The 22,823-nt window shown below is 41.4% G+C and overlaps 1 protein-coding gene across 2 annotated transcripts in view; it reads right to left on the reverse strand.

The window, feature by feature from the left end:
* Positions 1-1,068: 1,068 nt before the first annotated feature.
* The window catches only part of CDIN1 (CDAN1 interacting nuclease 1), a 93,617-nt gene continuing 71,862 nt past the window's right edge, over positions 1,069-22,823 (reverse strand). For both annotated transcript variants that reach the window (XM_053475152.1, XM_053475153.1), the window contains one exon: positions 1,069-1,902. In XM_053475152.1, coding sequence (XP_053331127.1) covers positions 1,710-1,902 — 193 coding nt within the window. In that variant the 3' untranslated portion in view covers positions 1,069-1,709. The remainder of the gene's footprint in view (positions 1,903-22,823) is intronic.

Raw genomic sequence — 22,823 nt, forward strand, 5'->3', positions numbered from 1 at the left:
TGGAATTTTTAAAGATTGAGGGACCTTGGATATTGTGCTTTGGGTGGCGGATCCTACATAAGAAGTGCTGGTTAGGACTAGGTACGTGGTTATGATGACATTGTATCTTAGAAACGTTAAAGCAGCTTTTAGCACGTTTGGAAGAAGTCTCTAGTAGTTGCTCCTCTGTATATTCGGTTCCATAGTGTCTTCCATAGGGCATCATGTAATGTCTGACCAATGTCCCACAACAGGTGTCCATTGTGTTATTGTGATTAGTTTAAATGTGTCATGCTAGGATATATTTGATATGTATGTTGTGTATTGATGTGGCAGTGTGATGTGGTGGGAGGTTGTGTAGGGCACTTCTAATGAGTGTAGTGTCTCTTAATGTATGTGTAACCAGTCAAAAGGTTACAATGTTATGTGTGTGGGACAAAGTGTGTAAGTGTGTGTAGTTTTTAATTGGCGTGAACGGTTCTCCTGTTCACTTTAGACCTGTCTCCATGCCTGTAGACTTGGGTTGTGCTGGTCTGAAGTACGCGTGATAATCAGCCCAGAGTGGCTAATATGTAGCAGAGCCCACTGAGTCAGCCTGGGAATGAATTTCTCATGCATTCTGCGCACTCATGCTGCTGTACCATAATCTATCCTGCAAGCACAATAATGTGTTAATATAGATAGCATGCTTTCTATGAAACGGTCAGCTAGAGGAACGCTGTTCGGATTTCAGCTGTCCAATAACTGAAGCGTTTAATCTAAACCAGAAGTCCAGGCCCAGCAGAAGAAAATCTAAAAAGCATGTTGTGTCTAGTTTAAACTGTAAGCGCTTGCGCATTTGTATCCAACAAGGTACTACATACGATACAGGCAAGAAAAAACATATTAACGTATTATAAGATGAAGCCATAAATGGTTTGGAAAATATTCCGATCTATGATCTGGGACCTTTTACTGCGGAAATAGCTCTTCTGAAGTTTGATCTCAACAATTAGACAGCCGTGCAACAGATATGAGAAAAACATTACTTTTGTCGCCGATCTCTGTTAAAAAGAGCATATAATACAAAGTATTCAAAAGATAAGAGAATTGAAATGCAAATTCATACTTTATTTACATTGTACTTAAGAGCCTGTTGGTAATACAAAAATACGTTTTTGGGGGGCACTTGGGTTAATGGGGGCAATGCAGAATAAACACACTTTTTCAGTTGTAAGGATCAAAACTACGTGAGTAACAGAATTTTTTTTTAAAAAAAAAGTCTATATGCAGACGCTGGGAATGTCATCTTTCTAACATCACTTGCTGCTTTTTAGCCACAAGCATCTCACGGTAAGTAACTCTTGTCGGTAACACCTAAGTGCCACTACTAACACTTCCTGCGACCCACGTAAACTCCCATGGATGTCTTATCCCTCCACGAGTTACTCTGCAAATATATCTGGAGGGTTTTACCAGCGAAGGCGTCAGAGGTGAAAATGGCTTCCTCTCGACCTGCTGCTACGTCTTGCATGTTAGAAGGGGCACACGGAAGGAAGGCCGCCGCGTACGGCCCAAGAGCCTTTACATAGGTGCTAGGGGGAATGCGTGTGTTTTGGGCTGTAGCGCAGGCACCAGGCGACTTGGAAGGAAGGTAAACGTATTGTCTGAGTGTTTGCAGGAGGAGACAGCTTGGTAACCTTGTGCAGAAGTTCATCTGGAGTTCAGCAGTTTTGCTCTGTCCTGACATATTATACTGTTTCCTGGCTTTTGTCGTTGTTGCGCTCAAGTGTGTTGTGGCCCTGCTCGTCCTCCTGCGACATGCAGCCCCGCAGTGTCACAATGTCACTGGGAAACTCATCCTTCAGTAGAATGCCACGTTCTCTGTTGCAATCCAGCTCCTCTATAAACCCGTACCAGTATATAACCAGGCCTGGCCCAAACCTGCAAGACAAGGGACGCACTCGGTGAGAGAATATATGGTATGACCGGTCACAACCAAACGTAACGTCAAATGTTATGTCACCAAGATGTCTTCACTTGACAATGACGTCCTCTTAAGAAAGAAAAGTCTCCATGAATACAAATATCTATACATACAAACATATACATGTGTAGACTTGGCAGCAAGCCTATGCTTGTATACCCACCCCCTCCCTCCATAAGCAGCCTCAGGAAACAGCCCCCTGAACTATGTGGCTCATGAGGAAGTTCAGACCTTCAGCCTCGGGTTCATATACAAGTAATCACCATCAATCAGGAGCCGGGCTGCACATCAGCCTCACCTCTCTTATACAAACATCCCCGGGTTTTCTTCAGCTGCCCTTCTCCCCCAGCCGAGAGCTCGCGCAGAACGGACAATCTCTATGGATATTTCTTTACATCACTTTTAAAGTGGAACCATAAATTAGGATGGAGGGGCTCTGTAATTAGTACGACTGCTATTTCTCTTTCTTCCTTGGGGGCATACAATACAAAGCAGCGAGTCCTATAATAACACAACATACGTGTGTATGCACATTCCAACACGCTCAGGGCCGTACGCCCGGCAGCAGGGTCCTCCTTTATCTCTGTCGGTCAGACTATGTCGCACTGTGTAATGTCCAGCATCAATTGTTGGGCCTATATATATATATAATAAGTGATAATAATCCAAAACCCTTGGATTTCTGATTACATGTTGGATGCAAAATATCTATTAAAAAAGGGTAATTTAGAAAACTAGGATACCAGCTTTGGTGAGTGAAAGCCAAGATGGCAACGTGATAAATGGCGTCTATGAAACAACCAGCTTTGATAGGGCAATAAAGCCTTCTCTAACGGCACGACGCATTAAGAGCTAAAGGATTTGTTTGTGTATTGTGAGGTCTCTATTCTTGGAAGGAGGATTTGCAGATAGACTTGTGTAGTTGGGAAGAGTTGGGGATTGTGTTTTCAGCTCACTTCACAATGTGAAGGTCCACAATGTGAAGGTTGCAACAGAGAACGTGGCATTCTACTGAAGGATGAGTTTCCCAGTGACATCGTGACACTGCGGGGCTGCATGTCGCAGGAGGACGAGCAGGGCCACAACACACTTGAGCGCAACAACCACAAGAAGGGCTGAAGTGACCCTGCATAACACTTAGGTGACTCTCAAGAAATCTCCCTTATACAGTCATGCATCATACAGGGCCAGGCCCATGTTTTCCATGATGTATTGTGAAGGGGAGTTGAAACAGTAGCTCTCCTTGGACTTTAGTTGAGTGTTTGTGTTGTATTTTCCAGTGCGTCTGTCCCCAGACAGAATATATATTACTGTCTTTACTCCCAAAAAAATTACAGAATCCCAAATAGGAAAAAAATCCTGCACCACAAGAACCACGATTACAACTTTTAAGGCACGCAACATGGATTTCAAATTAGTGTGAAAAAATAAATGAAATGGAAACAGACAATACTGTAATTAAGTGCAATGTGACATCGCTTCTAAAGTTCAGATTTTTAGTGGTGATGTATAGCAAGAATATCGTTGCCGCAAATTATGATAAAAACGTTGTTGGAGATTTACCGGTAACGGGTAGCCATGTTGGCTCGATTATGCCAATTGTCAGCGAGGTCTAGAATTTACTGCCATTATTCATTAACAACCGAGAAAGCTCTTGCTACAGCATCAGCAAATGTCTTTGTGTCTGAATTTAAAACTGTGCCCAGCTGCCTTGCCAAGTGGTCCACCCAGCTGAGGCGGAGCAGAGGGCTCAGTGGGTGATTTACGAGGGTCTGCTGGTGGATCCTGCCAAAGAAAACACTATGGGGGGAGATGCCTGTTACAATGTGAACGTTGAGTTCACTGCTATGTCATGTAACAGTTTACTTGTTGACTTGTGGTGTGGCTTTCAACCACAAGGAAGTCAAATCCCATATTATCCCCATTCTCCTTACATCACTCGGAGGTTCTGATCCACAGGACCCGACTGTCCGAATCTTAACCCGTATGGTATACAGCCATACACTCAGAAAACACCAGTGCTGAGCAGCCAGTCCTAACATGAAGTGACACTGATCAACATTTGCTGTAAAGCTACATTTAGTGTAAATTATACCCATGTTTCACCCCCTGAACCCCTGTACTGCCCAAGATCTCTTGCTGTATTAAACTGTGGATTTAATACAATATTGTCATGATTACGAACATGGATGAATTTATTTTTTGGGAAAATAGAAACATGATGGACAAATCACGTTATGAACCATCAGATCTAAATATATCCATATGGGTAAGGAAACAAAGTCACCAATTGTTTCCTTATCTGCATTATGATGTATTGATTTATATAGCTTATATAAAATTATTAAGAAAATGTTGCAATAAAAAAAGTAAAGGTGTCATTTTCAACATATCTAAATTAAAATGATTTCCTTATTCAAATTATTTTGAATGATTTCAGATTTGCACACATGGCATAACACAATGTTTTTTACGCAGCTCCTCATTTCGGGTAGGGTGGCACAGAACTTGTTGGACTTACCAGTTGACCTTCCAAGACCGTTATAGACTGTAAAATCCTAAATAGGCCATGATATTTTTGTTTTGTTAGTCTGTAGAAACCCGCTGCATGTGCCTCGCTTCTAGTTTTCATAAAATACTTTTATCATACCTGCGCGTTCCCATTGACAATACAGGACTTCAATGAGCTCACCTTTACTAGATGGGTTCCTAGCATAGAATTGCCACACATTTGATTTAATTTATCACGAGCCCAAGGTGCTGACAGAAGGAAACAGGAATAGAATCTAAGGTCCAGAATCTGTACCTTTAACGAGAAGAAGGGAGATGGTTTTCCCTCCCCACACTCTGTTAACATCAGTAGGGGATGTGAAATACGACACATTCCTCCCTATCCCAGCAGTGAAGTCCACGTCTATAAAATCTTGTGTTTTATGGCCTCCTTTACCGACTCTGGCACAAAGCATCTAGAGCTGACACAAGAGTGACATTTTCCCACGCAGCTCCTACTGGTTCCCTCAAAAAATGTGATTTTTGTGTTTTTTCTAAGGAAAAAACACATTTATTTTCATTAATGCATTTCACTGTAGAAGACAAGATATTAGATTCATTCATGTCTTTCTCAGTGGGGGGGAAAATAGGCATTTCAGACCAAGGCTCCAGCGTGTGATGGATCTAACCTTAGAGGAACAAGGAAACGGAGAGCACCCCAATTACAAAGTAACGATTTGAAGGCGACAGAATGATCCGAGGGGATGGGAAATCCTGAATTTCTCCGGTTGGTTTTGCTCTAGGTTTTCTCTCTACGTGTTCTCCTGCCATCCAGCTGCTCAAGTCACCTGCGGGGAGTTCCTCTTAATAACATTTACAAATCCTACCAAGCACAGGCTAAAAGATTACAGGACGTGTGAAAGGTCAGGGCGACGAGTAGTTTATGTGACAATCCCGAGCCTGAAAGCGTTCTGACACTCTGCAGGAGTGTGACCTGATGTGAGGGGCATGGGTTATCAGGAGGTGAAGCACAGACTCTAGATTAAATTAAAACTGTCCTGTGAATCTCTTTTCAGGGAAGACAACTTTGTTTTTTGAAGAATGGAAGCACATTTTTTACACCAGTAAAGGCTTTGGACATTGTTATTCCTTCATTACCTGTATTTGCCCTCTTGCATCACCCCGACCTTTAGACTGGGGTCTGTAAGGTTCCCTCTTAAAATCATATCCATCAAGTATAGCATGGTTTCAAGTATAGCATGGAACTATTCCTCTATCAGTTCCATTGAAAATTCTAAACCAATTCGAAAAAGTTTTCTTATCATATGTATGGATGGGTAAAAAACCTAGACTTTCATGTGCTATTCTTATTAGAAACCTTACAAGTTCTGGACTTAACTTTCCTAATTTGAGTACTTTACAACAAATTTGCTTATTTAACCATTTTTTAGCTTGGGATATAAAAAGGAATTCGAAACTACCTTGGTATAATTATGAGAGGTGGAAATGTCAAAATTTAGATCCATTCCTCTTATATTGGTTTAACAAAAAAGATATAAACAGACTTAATATACTTAACCCAATTGTTTCTAACGTATTAAGCAATATGATTATTTTTAAGGGGAAATTTGGTAATACGGAACTTTGTTCGCTATCTTCTCCATTGATGGCTGTGCAAAACATGATCAAGGATATAGATCTGAAATCCTGGTTTCTCCAGGGTATAGATACGATTTCAGATATATGCACTCCTTCTTAGTTGGTTCCATTTAATGAAATTCAAATTAAGTATAATTTATCAAGTAAAGAACTATTTTCTTATTTAAGAATTAGAAATTTCATTAAAAGTAACCCATTAACTCCTTCCACTAATTTAGATAGGTTTATACATGCTCACCATAAAAAAAAACCTAATTACACGATTAAGGAACATTTTGGATCAAGAAGAAATGTTAGATAAACCAAACACTATTCTGAAATGGGAAAGAGATTTGGGTGCCTCCTACTCTTTTGATACTTGGTGTGACTCCTGGAATAAAGTACGGAAAGCAATACATTGTATAAATCTTCAAGAACAATATTACAAACTCCTTCACAGATGGTACTATGTTCCAACCTTACTACATAAAATGTATAATACTACCTCCAACAAATGTTGGAGATGTAAACTAGAACCGGGCTCGATGATACACATTTGGTGGGAGTGTGATAAGTTGTTAAACCTTAGATCTGAAATTGTCACTCTATTTAAGAATCTATTTGATACTGCCATAGTTTTGAATCCGCAATCTTTTCTTTTTCATATCGATCTTCCTTGGAAAAATAAATCGAAACTGTTTTTGGCTATTAATGTTTTGGCAGCAGCCAAAATATGTATAGCTCGATCTTGGAAAACAGACCAGGTTCCAACCTGGTCTCAAGTTATAGCTCAAATAAACTATCAATATACAATGGAGAGGCACTTTTACTGAACTCATAACAATATAAAAGATTATGAAGTAATTTGGTCTCCATGGAAAAGATGGCTCTCTGGAACTGGTTATACATATCAAACTATTACATAATCCTGGCAATACTAACTAAATCATTATATTAACATATAAATACTATCAATGTCTCTCTTTCTTCTCTCCCCCCTAGACGATAAAGAAAACATCCTGGTCTTGATACTGTCTCGTATGTGAATGTTATAAATTTAACCTTTTGATATTGCTTGGTATATTATAAGGATGAAAGGTTATATGTTATGTCTTTTTATTTTTTGTTATAAAAAAAAATAAAAAAAAATAATAATAATAAAAAAAAGTATAGCATGGTTTCTACACCTTTAAATTTATGATGGCTTCATGTGTTAAGAAAATAGGGGTGTCCGCTTCATTCTTGAAATAATTACATTAAAGATGTTGATCTGTCTGAATTATCACTATAAAAGCCACTTCCACATCACCAATGCGTTACGTTGATGATACATAACGCGTTGGTGATGTGGACGTTTTCTTAAATCTCTCCTCAGCGACTATGCATTATAGTTTTTTAGTTTAGGCAATGTGCCTTTAATTCTTTGTGGGGCGATTTGACAATTGAGCCATGCGAAACACAAAACTAGACAACGCTATGCTCTATTCTACTGACAACATGAAATTTCAGCCTAATCATCAAGGACAGCAGCAGATCTTGGAAGGTTTAAAGCTTTTAGGACAACATTGGTTCTTTCCCACACTAAAGATGCCCAATGTGATCCTTAACGTATACATCCTTTGTATGTTCTGCACTGAAAATAGGAGAGAAACTGTAGCAGGGCATAGTGACCCTAGTTAAACCTTAACAAGTCTCTGGGGCACTTAGAACAATGAGCCCCTGGTCAGGTTCTGGCTTGCTTCCAGAGTCACAATAGTTCCTCAACGGTGGAGTCGTTTCGCCCGGTCACTCTCCTGCCAGTTTACTCACAAGACTGTATTGTTCTATAATAAATTGCAGTCAAGGTACAAGAGCCAAAAAAAAACGATAACCGCAGACTGATCAGAAACAAAAGAACATAAGGGGGGAAACTATGCAGAGATCCTACATGGCTTAGTAAAGAGCACGGGAAGCGATGGAATGAAAGTTTCTATTCAAGAGTAAGGGAATGAGAGTAGTTAATGCTGCTCGGCACTGGGTGAAAGAGACACTCTATTAGCATTCACCATACTCACACAATTCAGAGAGGGGCATTCCCTTCCCAATGTTCTTGTATTTTGACCGTCCAACTAATAGTTCTCCACCAAGGACCAACACCTCTAGGTTGTAGATTTTTTTCCTCGTAACCGCATTACTTATCTCGCACCATGATACATGCTCGCACCACCGAAGATTAAAACTTGGCCGACCAAGTCGTAACCTTAAACAGCAAGACCTCTCATCCACACGACGATGCTAATGAGGCAGCGACACTAAGCACTTCCGAGACACACGTAGCGAGCACTATGCATGCAGGACTATCACAATTTACAGAACCCTTCCCAAACGAGCCACATAACAACCTGAAATCAGTTTGCTCCTATTATGCTATAAGATGGTGTATGGCTCCATCTCCCACTGTTTCCGTTTCAACTGCATCCTACTGCAGGTGTCGGCAGCCAAACAGAAAGACAGCTGCACATGCAGACAGGAACGGGTGGCGGGTCTCAGGTGTGTGGACCAAGAGCTGCAGCTCTAAAGAGTGGAGTGTCAGCCGCAAGCCATTAGCTCTCAAACATCTCCTGCTCTTAAACACCTCTTAATTTACGCACAAATTACACGGTGTGCATTTTAAGCCACAGCTTGATTACAGAGTGTTAGGCAGCATGACAAATAGGTCGGAGGCAGTCTCCCCATGTGCGTGTTTTCACTTTCTTGGGCATTGTGCCGGAGGAATGTAGAAAGCGCCGATCTATTACGAAGAGGGATGGAGTATGCTTTGATTATACCTTCGTAGAAGAATTTCCCGGTGCATACCGCTTCTCTGAAAGGATGCCTGGCGCAGACTTGGCAACAAAGCAGTTCTTTTGTCTGCACCAAAAAAATGTTTTTCAACAGATGAAAAGAAGAAATTGGAAGAGAGCGACTGGGGCGGGGGGAGCCACTTCTCTGCCTTTTAAGAATGTTTACAATGCCTTCTGACTAATAGTCACCTTGTGACAAGGATCACCTGGGATGTCAAGTAACCTTGTTAAGGAGCCAGACAATGTTTTTCTTAATATTAAATCTAACTCCTTATTAAAGTGACTGTGTTACACACACAAAAAAAAACATTTCTCAAGAGAGCACAAAGAAGCATCATACGGAATTGTGTAAGACCCAAGCAGTAAAGATTTCCATCTGTTGGGAGCCTCTGGACACCCCGCAAAATATCTTCCAATTGGGAGAGGGGGTGGTTGGGGGCATACTTGGATAGATCACATTACATGAACATATGAGGCAGGACATTTAAATATTTTAATATAGCTTATAGCTAAGGCCATATGGAGTGTTAAAATGATATAGACAATTCTCTGGGTGTATTGAGTAATGTACTGGATGCTTTGGGTGACATGGCCGCTTTAGGGAAAGAATTACGACCTTAGGTCCCCAATATATTTTCTTCTGATGTAAATATAGAATAAAATATACAGAGAACCCATCAATAATCACTACTGAACTTAATTCTTTTTGGGGCAAACTTGCGTTGTTTCACTTGGAGCTGATACATCTTGACTCACTATGCGCATGTTCGATGTAAATCAATGGGTTACGCAGCAGCCAATCACGTGTAAGCTATCAGAAGGTTGGTGGCTTGCTAGCATTCATGTGTTTGGTGGCTGCTTCAATGGAATGTTACTGAGCTTGCGCAAGAAGTGTACATACTAAAGCTTCCTGGTTCCGGTAGAGGAAGGACTCAAAGGAGATAAGAGTCTCATTTTCTCGCTGAACCATATATGCTCCGGTTTTCATGCAATAAAAATACACGAAAAATGGATTCCAACATGCATTAAAAACATATTTAGAATATTTTATGTTAGAATAGATTAGATTATTCCTTAAAGAAAATAAATCAGGCTCATTATGGCTTCCCTGAAATATCTTCTGTGGCCAAGTCATAGTCATTGGATTGTCAGCTCTTTAGGATTTATTATCGTCGGCTATCTAAAAATACAGCTATTTGCACATCCTGGGTTTATTCAGAATAAGCAGATATCGTAAACTACAGAAAAAAAAGAAGCTTCTTAAGAGATCTCTTCCTTCCTGTGTAAGAAAGGGCTGTTTCTTGCTGGGAGGACAGAGGATGTGAGCCAGGCTCTTGAAGGATTTGGGGTTGAGGCTCAAGACAGTCAAAGTGTGTTGCTGCTCAGGTGATTAAATAGTTTATTTTTAGGACTTGATTGGAAACAGGCCACGCTGAGGCCGGTGCAAGCTGATATCTGGATAATCTTACACACTTCCAAAAGCTCCTCGCTCGCCGCAGCTGTTGGTCTGGCCGAGGGTCTTCCAAAGGCTGCTGGGAACTTCTCAGACAGCATTCCACTGAGATATTCCACATTGCCTCCCTCTCCAGAAATAACCACTAAATCAGGGCTGTTTTGGGGACCATTGTTAAGACTCTTTAGAGTCAGATACTCTGCTAGGTTACATTCTGGCTCCAGCCAGAGTTTATTATTTATGTCATGGAACGCGACGAGCCAAGGCTTCTTAAATGCTAGGTTTGTTGAAGTTGGCAATGTGGGACCACTTATATTTTTCGTGGGGCTCCCAAGGTTTAAGTGCAGCCCCGTGTTGAAGATCATTTACCAGAAAAAGAAAAGAAAAAAATAGCACACAATCAATTTTACTCATTATAGGTAACAAATTGTGCAAATGTGCAAAGATGCCATTTATCACAACTGGCTATAAGACTACTGTTAGAACGCAAACAACCATTCCATTCTTTTATAATCATAGGCCTTTACGATTCAGACCTATACAATCATACAATCCTATACAACAATGAAGCTGCCATTTTTAACGTTAAGTAAATATTTAACCCACAACAGTCTCCTTGCCCCGTATTTCCTATTCATCTCTACCCAAGAGATGTGTCGATGGAGGCATAAGGTTACGCACAGGAACGGCCTCACAATGGGAATCTATACTTTGTCCAAACATCTTGAACCCCCTGACTCATCAGAGGATTTGAAGGATTTAGACTAGTACTAATTAGACTGAATAAACCCTAAGAGTCTCGTTCTTGGCAGGCATTTGGAAGGCTTCCCATCAGAAGGAAGCAAAGCTGTTGAGAATGAGCTTGGTATTGGGTATTAAGGCAAGCAGCACTTCTCCTTTACTGTATTTAAACCACAAGACAACCTCAACAAGTCGATTTCAGTCTACGCGTCCGACCTATAAACGCTTGCGAGAAAGCGTCTTGCGGTTTACATAATCTCAGTTTTGTACATCGTGTCAGGGCTTATTTTTTAAGAAGGCTTGAGGTTTCGCAGACATCCTGCAAGCATTGCGACCCCGTGGAGCTGAGCTTGGTTAACAAGACAAAGAAACGATATCTTTGAATCTTTGGAGACAAGAGGTTTCCTGTCTGTACCACACACACAACCTGTTTTTCGATGGGATGGAAAAGGTCCCGAACCATTTCATTAGCTTCTGACTTTCAATGCATTGTCTTGTGCGAGAGAAAAAAGAAATCCATTTCGCTCTGTACCTACATAAACAATACAGCCAACTCCAAATGGGACTCGGAGAAAGAGAGAGAGAACAGCCTTGTGTGTCTGCTTGCCACATAATTGAAGAAAAATCCCAGTAGTTATCGCCTAAGTGACATTTAAGGATGCACTTACGCCTACAAAACATATGCAAAAATATTTGCTTTCCACTCTGTAAATGTAAAAGCACTGACAATAAGTGGTGTTTTGTTGAACCTTGTTATTAACTTTGCAGAAAATCGAAAGAACATAATTTCAGAATAAATCACCAAAATAGCAGTCCATCCTAAATGGGCTTTTTAGCGTCTCTCCCTCAGTCTGTAGTTACAGCACACAGCCCCTTCTCATTACCGCGATTAAGTAAAGCAAGCTCTAGCCGGGCCTTTTGTGGGGCTCCAAGATGGTTTTCCTGAAGGGCGCAAAGAGAGTTTTTATCTGAAAAATCAGGTTTATTATTAAGACTTATGGACCCAAGCGAGGGGGGATTTGGAGCCTGATATCGGGAGGGACAATCCCACTAACACACAGACACACTAACATGCACGCTGACACCCACACTTACACAGACAGTCACACTAACACAACCAGACACACTAACATGCATGCTGACACCCACACTTATACAGACACACTAACACACAGACACACTAACATGCACGCTGACACCCACACTTATACAGACAGTCACACTAACACACAGACACACTAACATGCATGCTGACACCCACACTTATACAGACAGTCACACTAACACACAGACACACTAACATGCACGCTGACACCCACACTAATACAGACAGTCAAACTAACACACAGCCACACTAACATGCATGCTGACACCCACACTTACACAGAAACACTAACATACAGACACACTAACATGCATGCTGACACCCACACTTATACAGACAGTCACACTAACACACAGACACACTAACATGCACGCTGACACCCACACTAATACAGACAGTCACACTAACACACAGACACACTAACATGCATGCTGACACCCACACTTATACAGTCACACTAACACACAGACACACTAACATGCATACTGACACTACCAGACACCCACACTAATACAGACAGTCACACTAACACAACCAGTCAACATATCCAGACACACGCCCATACTAACACACTTATCCTGACACTTACATGAACACAACCATCCAGGCACTCAACACACACAACAGCCAAAGACACTAACATACCCAACCTTGGTCCCCCCCATGACCCGGGCAACTTTATACTGCTCTTGATTTACAAACCAGTGGTCCCTTCTAACAGCAAGGTTTATATCTCACAATCTTGGTAAAAGAAGAGGTAAGCAGACAGCAATAAATCAGCAAAGCGGATTAATCCTAAATATTTTCTACAGACGTGCCGTGTCCTAAGGCTCACCCTGCACGGTAAACGTACATTAAGCTAGAAAATGTCGTTGTTAATACGTATTCCTCTAGCAATCAACCTTCTTTCGCAGCTCTGCTATGAATGCCATGGCCTGCAGAGCACAGATCAATCATTCACACCTTCTGACATGAAGGCGATGGGATTAAAGGTTATTTGGTTGGTAATCATTGTAAGCACAAGCTCGGACATCAAGCTAAGTGGATCATTTTCTTCCTTTTCTTAACAGAGTTACTTAGAAATAATATTTTAAAACGAGTATTTTCAGACAGTAGCTGTGAAAACTACCTTTATGGAGCTGGAGCCCTACATGTTTCATTTATACGACACACTTCCGTATCCCTTACCAAGCTGTACATGCAAAAGCGGTCTATATTAATTTATATAACTGTACTGTATGGGGCAATTCACATAATATGCCAAAAGATTACCGTACTGCTAATTACCTTAAAGGTTAATTATCTTTATCCAATGTCAGTCCAGGTTTGGAATTCTATACATTCACATCGCGATGATGTGGATTTCTCAGTTTTATGGTTCCTGCTCTGCATAGAGAATTGTAGGATTAATTAATATTGGTGCCCATTGGGTTTAACATCAATTGGTCCCAAACGTCAACTGGTAGGCAAGATGCTCAAGCAGCTATATCTAGCTCTGCTGCACACACACATTCACCAAAAAAAGGGACTCCAAAAAGGATCTATTCGGGGTGAAATGATTCCAATAGCCCCTGTTACTCTGCACACCCTGGTGGAACTGCAATTAATACATATGAAAAGGCTTGGGGCTGTGGCCCAACATCTTCAAATCTGAGCAACCCCTGCCAGTTGTCCCCTCCATACAAGTCAGCAAGGCAAAGCTCTGAATGATATATTATCCCACAGGAGAAGACGGCGTCAGACCCAGGGTTCTCTCACTCCATACAGAGCTTGGGCGAGTTTCACAGCTGGCGGTAAACGCTCAGCTAATTGACCATCGTGGTTGTCCAAGACGCCAACGCTGGTATGAAGCCTATTGATATTACATTAACTGTGTCCAAGTACAATAAAGAACACGTACAAGACTATTAAAGGTGCTGTTCCACTTAGAAAAATTAAATAATTGCACTACACGGTATGTTAAGCTAATAAAATGTAGTAGATCTGTCATCAATGCTATCCTTGGAAGGCTTAATCAATAGGTTGGGTGTATTTTTTTTTATGTAACTTCATTCGTCTGGACATAGAATTGTTATACTCCGATCCTTTCTAAATCTAAATTGACTGTAAGCTCATTTGAGCAAGGCACTCCTCACCTGCTGTTTCTGTAAGTCAAATGGTTACTTTATATATACTTATATATACTTGTTCTGTCTACCCATTGTACAGCGCTATGGAATAGGATGGCATCATATTAAACAGTAAATAATAATAAATCAGGATGAGGTGCTCTGTTAAAATTCGGGAACACGGTAGATCCAGGTTTATTTTCCTGAGCCATGCATTCCGTTACATGCGTGATATCGCCAACAGACAGGACACATAAAACCAATTTCATGCATACTGTGTGTTTGGCCAGGAATTCTACCTACTAAATTAAAAGAGATTCAAATCAAGCTGCCTCTCCATACTTCTCCTACTGAGCGTCCTTCAAGGAGGAAAATGATTTTCGAGATGGAAGTGGTAGCTAGAAGACAGAAGTACTATATAGGAGCATATGGAAATCTGCACATCACGCATGTGCCCCGGTGAGCACACGCTAAAAAAATACAACGCAGCCTGAGAAGTTCATCTGAGAGAAGAGCAAAAGCCAGCAAACTGTTCTGCGTTACTGGCTGGATAGTGTGCTTTGTGCTGCAGACCCCACACGCAGCCAAGGACTTAATTAACCAATTAATTGTATCTCTCCGCAGGAAGCAACTAATCTCCTTCTACACTTGGATCCCGTGTTGACGGCTCACCCTGACAGGTTGTGTTTATAGAGCGCACTTTCAAGCATCGTTCCATGCAAATAAAATCGGGCAATCCGAGCCCAGCTTGCATATGATTGGCTGCTGCCCAGAGAGAGGCTGGTCGAATGCCAAATACCAGATACCAGACCTGAGGGATCCAGCAGAAGACCATCCAAATAGTTTAATATTTAATTTACTGGCGAGGAACAGTTCAAACACTTATTCTATAATGCTTGTTTTTACCTGCATGGTGGTAAAGCAAAGCAGATCAGCGCCCGCAACTGTGATAGAAAATATGCATAAAAATTGCGCAAGAATGAATAGCAAGAATGAGCTAATTCAGGGAGTCAGATGAGGGCATGCGCAAAATGCAAATGACGCATTCCAGAAAAAAATCCTACATTGGCGCCATTGCAGCTTGCATTAATTTAATCTCTATAAATCACCCTGCCGGACTAACTAATTTCTGCCGGTGTTAATTCGCTGGATAGTGTTATGAACAATTTAGCCCAGTTTTTTGTAGACTCGGCCTTGGGTACTCCCAGTGGTCCACGATCTACAGATATCCTTAATGAAAGTGGATCTGCCACCTATAACCATAAAGTCATTTTTATCATGTGGATTCCATGAATGGGATCCCTTAAACCACAGCGCTACGGAATCTGCTGGCGCTATATCCCTTAATGTTCTGTAAACCATGGAGCTCTCCCCATCCTGTGATTACATTGTAGAATGTATCTGATCACTTTCCATTCTCATCCCATTCCGTAACACTTACCAGCAGTCTTGTTAACTTTAAAACAATCTCCGAACTAACAATAAGGAGGTTCTTCTAAGATAACCAGTGGGGTCTGCCATTAATGAGCAGGTTTATTCTACTGTAAAAGCAAATTTTTCAATTTTTTTTTATTATGAATAAAAGTTTTCTTTGGTTTCGGGTCAAATTTATAATCTGGGTGATGGGCGAATAACCATTTTACGAGGATAAGCACATACATAGATCGTATATTGGGGCTGCTATAAATGTTTTTCTTATAACTGTGACCTCATCTGACAACAGATGATTAGTTTCCTGTTATTTCTCTACTACACAGGGATTTTTCCTTTTCGTTTCTGGACGGTTTTGTTTCACAGATCTCATCAGTTAGCCAGTGGGAGCGAACACATCCGATAAGCGGCTTTACGGACTTTATTATGTTAACCTTGCGACAGACCGTCACGACGTTCAACGAACTCCGTGTCCTTGCTACATATCCTTATGTCTCTGTGTCTTTATTTTAATATGTTTTAACGGCCATGCCGGACATCGCACACGTCGTGATTAAACTAAGCACAAGGGGATGTTAACATTATAAAAGCCTCTGGCTGCAAAGTTCAGCCAATAGAAAATAAAGTTATCATGTTATGCTGGGGTGCGGCGATTTGAATTGAAACCCGAGCCGACGTTTATTCCAAGAGTATAGGGGGCCAAAAACATGTTGCGGGTCTCATATGAGCCCAAATAGCCAGAAGCGCTGATGCGGCTACCCATGCTATAAGTAACTGCATATATGTATATGTAGGAGCCCTTAACGCGGAGAATCTCAGTGAATAAGCTCTGCATTACCTATTCGGATTCTGCCGAGCTCTGCAAACGGCGGCTGGCGGTTTAAAAATATAGATGGCAGCTGCACAACTTGCAAAAGGCATTCAGCCTTCCAACGTATTCCGTATTTTAAATAAAACCCGCCAGGATGGAATGCTCCCCGGGGACCTTCTCTGCGCAGAAAACATATTCCTTTAGTAAATATAAACACAAGGAAAACATCTCAGCCGTAACCATTTGTCACGACGCGCTTCCATTATTTCAGCTGCAGCCTTGTGAGCGCCAAAAAGGTGCGTCGCTTGCCCACCCACCCCCCCTTACAGTACTTAAAGGGTTAAAGGTTAAGTATTCATATCGGGTGTGCTTGACAAATGCAAAACTAATCTAATCAGCAGTTGAAAGAAGGCTAAAATCAGCGGGATGTTTTAAATTGGGCTCTTAACGTCCGCAGAGAGGCCCGAGATGCTGATTCCAGGCCCCCCCACCCCTTGACCTCATCGGGACCTCTTTAGGGGGTCCGACAGAATCCACCAAAAGGTCCAAACTAACAACACGTGCCAAAGAGGTTTAATATTGTTAGAAAAACACATGCTAGAGACCGAGACCTTCTCCTGATCCAGGACCTGGGGATATTGTAACAACACGGAGGAGATCCAGGGAGATAAGTCTAACTAGCTCTGGGGGATTTAACCCCTTTCCGCATCAAAGAGGTCATCCTGGAGACCCCGGGTTTGTTTTTCATCGACGAGGTTGAGGAGGAGGCCAGGGAAAATCAAACCCTGTTGCGCTTCCAAAAATAAATTAGTTGAAAAAATAGAAAGTTCAATGAGTTATTTAACGGCTGATTGATCCTAAAGGAAATACGGATGTTGTTGGCTTCTCCAGACGAGTGTCTCCTATTAGCGGAGCTTTGTATTTACAGCCAACCAAAGCAAACTAATTAATTCAAAAAGGAAACCAAATGATCGGGCTCAAATACAAGGTGATAAAAGCAGCTCGTTGGGTGAAGGTCATCAATAATATTCCTCAGGCAATCTTGTATTGATTTCACTTTCACGCTGTGATAAAGCACTTTACAAGTTGTTAAACCGATGGTTTATTCCTTTGTAAATAAGCATTTTTTTTTTACATTTAATCCTCACACCGGCGAGTTATATTATGTATTTGTCGGCGGCGGAGTTTAGTCTCGGGGAAAAAACATTTTTAGCGCTGGGTGAACAGCCGGCATCTGAATTTGATTTCATCCATTGACAGAAACCAAAACACGACGGCGATGTGCAAATTTACGGCTGGCTCTGTTTTGAGAGATTGAAAGCTGGAAATAGGGGTCCCGATCCATGAGCAAAATTCACGTTAAGTGGAAATGATGGCCATCGTCCAAAAATTATTAAAACAACTAAATGCAAAGTGCTGCAATAAAGGAAATTAATGTATTATATTTATATATATATATATAGAACCCTGTGCATTTCCTTCCTTGGATTAGTTTTACAGAAAGCTCAGGGGGTCTTCGTAACGCGTAGTGAAACTAGAGAGTTGAAGCTGCAGCTTTCTTACAAAGTTTAGTAAATAAACCTCACTGACTATATAACACTGCTAGTCCATTACAGTTTAATTCTATAGATTTCTTTTGCTGGCATGCGCTGTGATGTTTTATTCCCCATTGATACAGCATAACAATCCTTAAAGGCAAGAAGAGTCCTTCTAGGACTAGAGACGGCATTGTCAAAGTGATTAAGAACGACTTGGTAACGACTTGGACTTGTACTCCATATGCTAAGTCTGTATAAAGGACCCACATATTGGGAACCTACTATAAAAATGTATAGTGGATGTGATAATTGTGAGATGGGAGTCCTGTCACCATCATCCAGCTATATGGTGACAGAAGATGATGGGAATTATAGTCCGATAAGTAGTTTAAGAGCTGCAATTGCCTCCATAGAGGTGTCTGGAAAAAGCGAGACGCACAGGTCTCTCCTCGCTCGCTCCGAGCTGCGCATGTGATGCACCTCTCCCCTCCTCCTCTGGCATCCGTTGTGTTTCGATGGGGCCAAGAATATAAATCTCTCTAATAAAAGCTGCTGGATGTGGACCTCGGTGGGACAGGTTATATTACAGTTGCATGCAGAGGGGAAATCATTTCATGCTTCAATGTCTCCTGATGACTTCCGCCCGTACACTTCTCCAGCGAGCGAGGGATGGCGTCAAAAACACAAGAGAGACGCGCAGGGAAAAAAAGAAGGCAACTAAATATCAGAGACAACGAAGAACCATTGAAAAAAAGATGGTGAGAGAGAAAAGAAAGAAAGGTGCAGATATAATTTAGAAAAAAAAGGAAAATGAAATGAAATTTGAGAAAGCGTAGCGGAGATATATTCTCATCATTACGCTGCGACGTGTCGTCTGGCCTGGGGAGGCGCGCCGGTTAGTTATCCTCTGTTTATGCTGCCATATTTGCCCAACACAGTAATGGAACTTGAAAAAAGACACAAGCCTATCAAGTTCGATCTGTCACATATTTAACCCACCGTGACACTTAACCTGTTCCTGGGAGCCTTCCAGTCCCTAATTGCTCAAAATTCCGTAACACAGCAGAGACAGCCTCTCCGTCCATTCTTCTGAAAAGTGCATAGCGGCCGGGGGGGGGGGGGGTCAGACATGACGCTTATCGTCTGTCTCACCAAATGGAAAGTCACTCAGACGGCTCCTGGTTACCAACGCAGTATCGAATTAGACGGGGCCCCCCCATTGTCCTTATTACCGCGCGGATAAGTCACCGCGTGTAATGCTATTGGGTATCACACTTGTCATCGTTTGTCAGCGTGGAAGGAAGTGTGCAAATAAACAGCTGACAGGTAATTTCGGGCTCTGCAATTACCCCAATTAGTCCTGTCATAAACAATTCGATAGCCGGCGCACCAATACAAACAGATAAACACGAGCGCATCTCCCCTGCTAATGACGGGTAATGGGGGAATCAGCCGTATCATGAGGCCCTCTCTATCCGGGCTGCGCGCTCCTCTCAGCTGCGTGCTGGAAATCACAGCCCGCTCGCTACAAATTGTGCCATCCACTTCCATTAGCTCATCGCCGCCGCACAATGCGAAAGGCTGTGACAAAACTCATTTAGGGAGACGGGCAGAGAGAGGGAGACATGATTGCCTAGAGCAGGTGTTATCGCCGAGATAAAACAAAGGTGTCTGTTGTTTGCCAGCGTAAAGCTACGGCTAGATTGTCGTTTCGGGCTGGTGGGGGGGGGCGGTCAATGTGGCTCAAAAACCAGGGACCAGGGCTTTGATGATAGGAGTCGCCTATAATGCCGTCTTACACATTGGACTTTGGGTGCAGCTTTGCGCTCTTTTAGACATTTTGCTCGTTACTATCTTCAGGGCTGATTGTGTCCATTTAACGCAACAATGTATATGTTACGTATGGAGAAACAAATTATTAACGGTATGTTAAAACCCTCTGCGCGGTGCTTGCTGGTTAATGATCGGAAACAATGTAATAGTATAGTAAAAAAATGCAACAAAACAAAAAACAAGCACATTTAGAAGCAAGTTTATATCAATCGGCCCATCTAGTCTGCCCATAAAGAGATCTTAATCAGTTCTTGGTCTCGTCTTAGATTCAGGAGCCATAAGCCTATCCCATGCATGTCCTCACTGCTTCTGGGAGGCTGTTCCATTGATCTACCACTCCATAAGATACTATTCTCTACCTTGTGTGTCAGTAAAAGTTAATTACACATTTTGGTCTACAGATCAGTTTTATGTAAAAGTGACAGAATATGTGTTTCAAAATCTAAAAAAAATAAATAAATTAAAAAAAAGATACGTTCACTACATATATATATATATATATATATATATATATATATATATATATATAAAAAACTTTACTGCAAAAAGCTTGCTTTCGAGATAATCAGAAGCCCAATTTTATATAATGAATGGTGACTTGGCAGATACACAATCTTGGCTTTTGTCGCAAGCTATCCCGAGTCAACTCGTTAGCCATGGTTTCAAAACCCTTCTGGCAATTCATGGGGTTAAACAAACAAAAAAAAACCACTAAAGAAAACACGGTCGAAACGCCCGTTCTTTGGATTTGTGTTATCTGTCACGTAAAGGGTTAAGAACAAATAAGAACCCTCAGAAACAGGACTGGCCCTTCTCGCTAATGACTACTCCTATTCTGCTGGAGCCTTGTCTAGGCATGATGTTTTACTGAGAGCCCTGGAAAAAACTGGTAATTACCAGTGTTACGGGGCAATTAATGTATATTACACTACACTGCTCATGGTAGCAACTGTCATTTTCTCAATAAAAATGAGTACTCTTCAGCTAAAGGTGACATTAATTGGAGACTCTAATGACTATGCAGAGGAGATGAAGCCAAATATGAACAAAACAGCTCCTCAATGAGAGGACTTCAGAAACGAGAAAATTGTGCTAAAATGAGATTAATTGCTGTTTAGAAAAAGAAGAGAACCTAAAAAGCTATTAAATTGCAGGGTTTGGGGCCCGGGTGATGGCTGGGATGTTAATCCTGCGTTGTCACAGCAGGAAAATACTCACTAAATTCAGAGCCTGTTGACAGCAAGAAGACTTCTGTATACTTAACAGCAATCCAAGGGAAAGCGGCAGAATGGAGCATACAAAGAACAGAACCCCGCTAAAGCCTTCTTCCAGTCCTTTATGACGACTGGTCTGTATGAGTTTTGTCCGTCCGGACGCTATTGAGTATAGTATTACCTGCAGCATCAGAGTATTAGCCAACAGAACCACGAGACGCTAGGGGTAACGTAGTTTTTAAAAAGTGGGCTTACCAGCTCGGCAACCAAACGGATGGGGAAATCAACGTTCCTTTGGTTGCTGTAGTGGGAAGACCAAGTTCACTAGAATCACTTTGTATGTAGAAAGGCTCGGGCAGCTCGGAGCGTGCCAGTCTAACAGCTAAGACTGCGTAAATGGATCGGGTCACGGACGGCCAGCACAGCAGTTATATTTTAGAACAACTTTTAAAAATGTTTAGTATTCTTATGTTATCGCTCAGCTACGGTCTCCAGTTAAGCATGTCTATTATACCAAAAAATGGGTAATGGTATAATAAATATATATAAAGAGCAAAAAGAGAGCGAAAGCGTGAAAGAGAGAAAGAATGATAGAGAGAAAAAGCAATAGAGAGAAAGAAAGAGCGAGGGAATTAGTGATACAGAATGAGTAATAGAGAGAAAGAAAGCGCGATAGAGAGAAAGTGATAGAGAGAAAGTGATAGAGAGAAAGTGATAGAGAGAAAATTGAGAGATAGACAGAGAGTAGTTTATTATGTTATATATACTGTATATATAGATATATATATATATAAAAAGCGAGAGAATGATTTGTGAGAAGGCTGTATGTTTATGTGTGTATGTAATATATATATATATATATATATATATATATATATATATATAAAATGCCTTCACACAAGTCAGAGGGGGAAATCGGACAAAAAGGCACATATTGGCACCAGTGAAACATCACAAACACTTTAGCTGTTTCAGACCACAAAGTAAGTACATAAAGCCCTCGGGACGAGAATGACCCCCTCTCTCCCAGCCCACGCACCCTCAAAAGAAAATACATTTTAAAACAGACTGTTTTCCCTGCCCGATTCTGAAGGGAAAACAATATTAGAGGAATTTCTTTCATGCCTCGTAACGCGAGGCTTAATTGCTTATCACAAATAATTGGGACATAATTTTCTTGCTCGACTTCAGGTGATATAATAATTAAGGCTGCTCTGGCGTTCCTTAAAAGCCTCCATCCCCCCATGAATAATTCTTTGAAGCAATTATATAATTGCTTTCTTCTTTTTTAGCCTTTTCAACTGTCATAATGGCAATATACATAAAACATTATGCTTAAGTCCCTGACATATTGGAGGCATAAACACACTGAGCTGACTGGCTTTGAAGTTGCAGATCTGCCACTATTTAGATTGTTAACAAAGGATTTGAAGTCGGTGATTTAGTCCCGGCATCCAACGCTGGGCACAGAGCGCTCGGCTATGGTTGGAAGCGCTGCCAGATCCCTCGGAGAAGAAAAAAAGGTGACATATCAAAAGCTTCTTTTGCGTTTGCGTTAACGGGTTCAATCCTGAACATCAGTACGGACCGTCGCTGCCAACGCTAAGGCGTCCTTAAAGGAGATCCGCAGTAAATGAGTCTCATTTGATGACAAGTGGCACTCGATGCACATATTCGTATTTATATATAAGCTG

This window comes from Spea bombifrons, chromosome 9, assembly GCF_027358695.1.
Source record: "Spea bombifrons isolate aSpeBom1 chromosome 9, aSpeBom1.2.pri, whole genome shotgun sequence".
NCBI classification, from domain to species: domain Eukaryota; kingdom Metazoa; phylum Chordata; class Amphibia; order Anura; family Pelobatidae; genus Spea; species Spea bombifrons.